General features: G+C 40.0%; 1 protein-coding gene across 1 annotated transcript; it reads right to left on the reverse strand.

Annotated features, from left to right (window-relative positions):
• Positions 1-3,255: 3,255 nt before the first annotated feature.
• On the reverse strand, positions 3,256-5,175 carry LOC113083917 (relaxin-3 receptor 1-like). The gene has a single exon (XM_026254742.1). It carries the CDS (start codon positions 4,693-4,695, stop codon positions 3,496-3,498), a length of 1,200 nt encoding a protein of 399 aa, XP_026110527.1. The 5' UTR covers positions 4,696-5,175; the 3' UTR covers positions 3,256-3,495.
• Positions 5,176-6,013: the final 838 nt, after the last annotated feature.

Below are 6,013 nucleotides of genomic sequence, written 5' to 3' on the forward strand. Positions count from 1 at the left end.
ATTATTATTTATCTCACTGATGTCTAGGAGAAACAATTCAAATCCCAACATGTCAGTGAAAGATGGGAGACAATTAAGAAACACCTGGAATATTGCTTAATGCTAAGCAGATGACAACATCTGCTCAAACTAAAGTAAAACCATAAATCATATAGTAAAGTATAAATCAAATAGAAATTGGTTTTCAAATTCAATTGCCCTAATGGAAGCTACCTTCTGCTCTTCATCCACGAACACAATTTCTTCAGTGTCCGTCTGGAATAAGAAGCAACCAAAGTTCATTATATGAATTTTACCAAACCCGCTGTGGTTTTTCTTTAAATGTCATGAAGTTTGTCAGTTTATGTTGATATGCTATTCCTCTAATGCTATTCTTAAAATGGAAATAATTTGTCTCTGAATGGAATTAGAGAGTGTTTTCTCTCTCAAGCTCTGACTCCTCTGAAAGACAAATCAATGTGAACTCGCTTCATCTGCTGATTCAGTGACATGATTAACCTGACCTGCCAAGAACCGTCCAAAACAATCCGCATTAGGTTTAATCGTTTAGCTCTCTGTCTGTTCTGTAAATCAGAGAGCTGTTACAGCCAGGCTCATTCTTTCACACAAAACTTCTTCACTTGTTTGCAGAAACTGGCTTCAAGTTTCCGGTTTATTCTGCTAAACCTTTGACTTACTTGTTTTGGCTTCTTTTAAATCAAATCATTTTCTTTGCTGAAACGAGGCCAGTAATTTCCAGTTCCCAGCAAGCACAGGGAGAATAAATCTTATAATGTTGTCATTGTAATTTCATGAGAAAATATTTCTTCAAAATATCTTCTTTTGTGTTACACAGATCAAAGTAACTCATACATGTTTGGAATGACAGGAAGGCCAATAAACGAAGACTATTCCATTTCCGATGCCCACATCCAATTTAAGTTCTGCCAAGGAGTTATTATTGTTATTATTGATGTATTTACATTAGCTTGGCTTGTGTCAGGTCTGCTGCAGGAATGGGAATGTGATGATGTAGTTTCTGTCACACGTTTCTCGCTTGATGAAAGCCATAAAGCTTCATGCACACAGCATAATAACACGATTCTGTTCAATGGTGTCCTTTTGGAGAAAATGTTCACTGCTCTATGCACAAGCATGCCCTTTTGACTCACCTTCATCACTGTGAGCTGTCAGTCTTGATTAAGTCTTGGCATGTGCACAAATAGATTTCATGTGAGAAGCACAAATTCGGTTCATGGAGGGCTCTTTATTAATTATGTGTGTCAACTGAAAATACGTTTCTTCATCCTTGCATCCATTTTCAGTCATCTAGGTTGCATTTAAATCAGTTTCAGGTTTTACAGCTGTGACTGGAGAATAATACGCACATCTAACCCCTGAGACTCCAGTGAACTGGATCTTGTATATATTTTAGTTTCTTTTTAATTTAAATATTCAGATTGTGATTGTGCCGGTACATTTAAAACAGGTGGCATGGCATTGCTTCACAGCAGAGCTTGCAGCTGATTTGATTCTGTGGTGAATCTTAAATGTACTTGCATGTTACCTGGAGCTCTGGTCGAGATTGCTGAACACTCTGTGTTGGAAGCTTAACCTACATTTGATGAACTTCAGAATAAAGCAGCATAGCAAACGCACAGGCTTTGGGTTGATTCCAGTTAAACTAGAAAGCAGCACAGCTAATGTACAGTAAAAATGCCTTGCAGTTCCATTTTAGACATAATTATGTGTGACTGGGCTCTTTATATGTCACTGTGACATCTTGAATAAAAAGCACAGTTTTAACAGCTTCACGCATTACGTTCTTGTCTTTACAGTCACCTTCTATTGTAATGGACCAGTAGAACAATTGGTAATTATTATTTATTTATTATATTTTATCATTTTTAATTAAAAAGCAGCATTCTTCGTGTATCATAGGTTCGTGTATCAATGTTTTTTTTTTTTGCAAGCTGCGTAGTGAACTATTACCATTTTCATTTATTTATGTATTCATTTATTTGTTTATTTGTTTGTCTGCTGTCCACTTATTTAAAAAATATATAAAATAATTTATACATATTCATGTTGTTAAATGTTTATCAGTTAAAAAACCGATTGTGGAATGCAAAGTCAATTCCTTGTTTAGTGTACACTAAATGTTTTTTGCAAATATTTTGTGTATGCATATGCATCCAAAGAAAATAATCAGAACATTTGCCTTAAAATTTTTTTATTTTATTTTATTATTTAATCTGAGCCATATACAATTCAACAAAGTGAACCATTGCACTTGACTCAGATGATGTGTCAGAAGTGGATTCATATGTGAGAGAAACCCTTTTTTTTTTCTTGAAAAGGACACATTGCTTTCAATCTCCATCAAAAAGAGTTACTGTATTCAGCATCTGCATTCAGCAGCATTGAACTACATAGAACTGTACAAATGGATCAAGGACAGCCTAGAAAACACTTTCTCTCCTCATTGCTTTATCCTCTGAAGGTCCACAAAGTTCATTCAATATTTTTCTTAGCTTTTTTTCACAGAAAGAGAGAATAAACTCGGTCACATTGAGTGAGATGCAGACCTGAAGCTCAGCTTTTGGAAACACTGCATATCCATGGAGACGTCGGTTTCTTGAGATGTTTGGGAAGGTCTGAACAACAAATGCAGTTCCATGCAGTATCACGGTCTCATATCACACTAGCAGTCAGGAGTTTGGACACACCTTCTCGTTTCTTATGATCACTAATATCAGTATTTTGCAATAATGAACCCCACATGTTGCTCACAGAAGAAGGAGTCATCACAGCTGCTCTGAAAATAATGTGGCACAAAGTGCATTGTCATAAATGTACATTATTTTAAATAGAAAATATAAACTAATTATAACAATTCTGGTGCAATCACACAGTGAAAAAGAGTCCATAGAGAAGTCATCAAAACCATGAAACACAAATGTGTGAATTATGTAATGAAGGACGAAAGTGTAAGATGAACACATCAATATCTCCTTCAGTTCACCCATTCAATAAAAATACATTCAAATAAATAAATTTATTAAATTTTTAATCATTTTAATTACAAAATGTTAAAAATAAAAATGCATTTAAATAATTTTAAATAAATACATTTAATTTTTGTCAATATCTACTAATTTTCTTAATATTTTTTTGTTTAGCTAGTTTGCTTATTAAGAAATATTTCCTTAAACTTGAATTGAAAAAAAAAAAAAAACTATGAAATAGTGCTGAAAATAAATAAACTTGTAGGGAGTGGGGGTATTAAGAAAAAAAAAAGTTTTGGAGACCGTGAGAAACACAAGTGCGTCCAAACGTTTGTCTGGTAATGTAGATGTAACTATCATATACGCCAATGCAATTCTATTTCAAGTCAGCAATGTCTGATATTTGCAAATCCACGTTGCTTAAGTATACGAAGATGTATTCAAAAGTTCAAACTAGTCTCAGTGTTTTTTTTTTTGTTTGTTTGTTTTTTTTCCCTCGTTGGTAAAGTCACATCCCGATCTCCATCTGCACCACGGACACTGCGGGCGGAGCCTCCGCCACCTTCTTCCTCCGGTACACCAGCTTGGCCAGGTTCCGGATGGACGGAGTGGCTCTAAACAGCAGTTTCTTGAGGCCAGTGCGGTACTCCTGGCGGATCAGGCAGTACAGCACCGGGTTCAGGCAGCTGTTGGTGTGCGCAAGGCACACGGTGATGGGGAACGCGTAGGCCTGCGCGTTGTAAAACGCGTTGCTGAACGGCACCAGATCGAATTTGATGAGCACCCCCCAAAGGGTCAAAGCCTGGTTGGGCAACCAGCACAGAAAGAACGACAGAACCACGATGGTGACCGATTTGGTGACTTTGGAACGGCGCTTGTGCCGCCCTCTCTCGCTGTCCGAGCCGGGGATTCCACTGACGCGCCGCCGCAGAACGAAGCGCAGCAGGAGGAGGTAACAAACGCAGATGATGACCAGCGGAATCACGAAGCCCAGGAGGACCTTCTGGGTTTGATAGAGACCTAGAAGCAGCTGCGGGTCCCAGCTTCCGGAATCCGAGAAGCGGACGAGGCACAGCTCGTCGTCGGACACCTGCGCCGTGGTGGAGTAAACCGCGTGAGGGATGGTGGCCACCACGGACACGATCCAGATTCCCAAACTGGCCCACTTGACCTCAGCCGAGGCCGTTTTGGGACTTTGCATCCGCAGGGAAGAGGACAAGGAGCAGTAGCGCGCAACGCTCATGGCTGTCAAGAAGAACACGCTCGCGTACATGTTCATAGTGGTGACCGAGCTGATGATCTTACACATCACCTTTCCAAACGGCCATCTGAAGTCCAAAGCGGTGTCCACGGCCCAGAACGGAAGAGTCAGGACGAACTGCAGGTCCGTCACGGCTAAACTCATGACGAAGCAGTTGATGGACGACTGCTTGAGTCTGTGGCGCGACTGGAGCAGGTAAAGCGCCAGCAGGTTCCCGACGAGCCCCAGAGCGCACACGATCAGGTAGACGAGCGCAATCACGACGCGCATGGCCACGTTCGAGCTGTCGCCGTAGAGCTCCGGCGCAGACTCTCTGGAGAGCAGCTGCAGCCAGCAGCGGAGAGACAGGTTGTGGAGAGCGGTCCGGTTCGACAGAGCATCGCCCTCGTCCAGAGACGGTCCACACGCGGCTAAACCCGGCTCCAACGCGCTGCTGTTCCCTTGCATGGCACGGCTTTACGCACCCATACGATTTCAAGAAGATTCCATGTGCTACGCAAATGTGTACCTGAAAGGCATCCTACAGATGCAGCATGTGATCCTCATGCGCGTAAACTCTTTATTCCTATTTTTATGTACGGTTCTTACGTGTATCTGAGCCGCAGCCGCTTCTCTCTCCTCTGACTCTCCGCACCTGAATGAGCTCATGGAGCATCACCGGGCTTTATATAGAGGAGACTGGCTGCTGGCAGATCGGGACGTTTTCACTTGCCATTGGGGGAAAAAAAGAGTAGTTTATTTTTATGTAACCTGAAAAGGCTGTAGACTTATAATTGGTTTTGGATAAAAACATCTTCCAAATGAATGCATTTATATTCCACAAAACTAAAATTCCACAAATACATAGAAAATGTACAGTGTAGCTGGCATAAAACACGTCTATTAATTAGCTTTATTTTACTTTTTGAGTTAAATTATATAGCGAGATAAATTATATATATACATACATACACACACACACACACATATATATAGATACTTTGTACATGCAAGGAGAAGAACAAAATTGATTGTCTTTTAGAATTGTTTAATTGTCATTTTATTGTCATTACTGTTTGCAGTTTAATAAAACAATAAGAATGCGTATTCCAAATATTGTATACAGTAGAAAAAAAAATAATATTCTGGTTAAAAACAAATAGTTTCAAATCCACTTAATTGTAAAAAAACAAACAAAAAAAAACTAAAAAGCAAACTAATATGCATGATTTCCATCTAACATTGTATTCCCATGAGAAAATTTCAGACTCGTCAGTGAGATGGCATCTGACTTCGCCTGAGCTTGCTGGCCATCAATATCTTCATGTAAAAAATGGGTCAGTATTTATTCAGACTTCACAGCGTTAGAGAGGGAGATCAGAGGAGGCAGTGAATATTTGCACGCTTTCAGCTCTTCTGTCCGTTCTCCTGCTCAACATGACTCTTTGAGGACGAGTCTGTAATCCAGAACACAGCACTCGCCCTGGGCTCTGAGAGACAGTGATGGATCATGGTAGAGGTGGAGGACCAATCAACTTCCCTCAAGGTGAGTGATGCGTTAACTGAGTTCATTCCAGGACAACTGGCTCCCACTGTACCGATTCTGAGATATTCAGTCAGGATTGGCTTCTTGAACATTTAATCCAGATGAACCCTGATGAGCATATTCTGAAGAATGTGGACAGGATCCTATTAAATAATCAATCTGAAGGATCCGGGATCAAACAAGAATCCTCCAAGTATCGAATTAGAAGTGTGTAATTACTACTTACTATAGTCAGTTGCC

Source organism: Carassius auratus, unplaced genomic scaffold (assembly GCF_003368295.1).
Source record: "Carassius auratus strain Wakin unplaced genomic scaffold, ASM336829v1 scaf_tig00039423, whole genome shotgun sequence".
Lineage (NCBI taxonomy): Eukaryota > Metazoa > Chordata > Actinopteri > Cypriniformes > Cyprinidae > Carassius > Carassius auratus.

Bases quoted from the DNA above. Each gene is read 5' to 3' on its own strand.
- LOC113083917 (XM_026254742.1), bottom strand. From the start codon at position 4,695: ATGCAAGGGAACAGCAGCGCGTTGGAGCCGGGTTTAGCCGCGTGTGGA.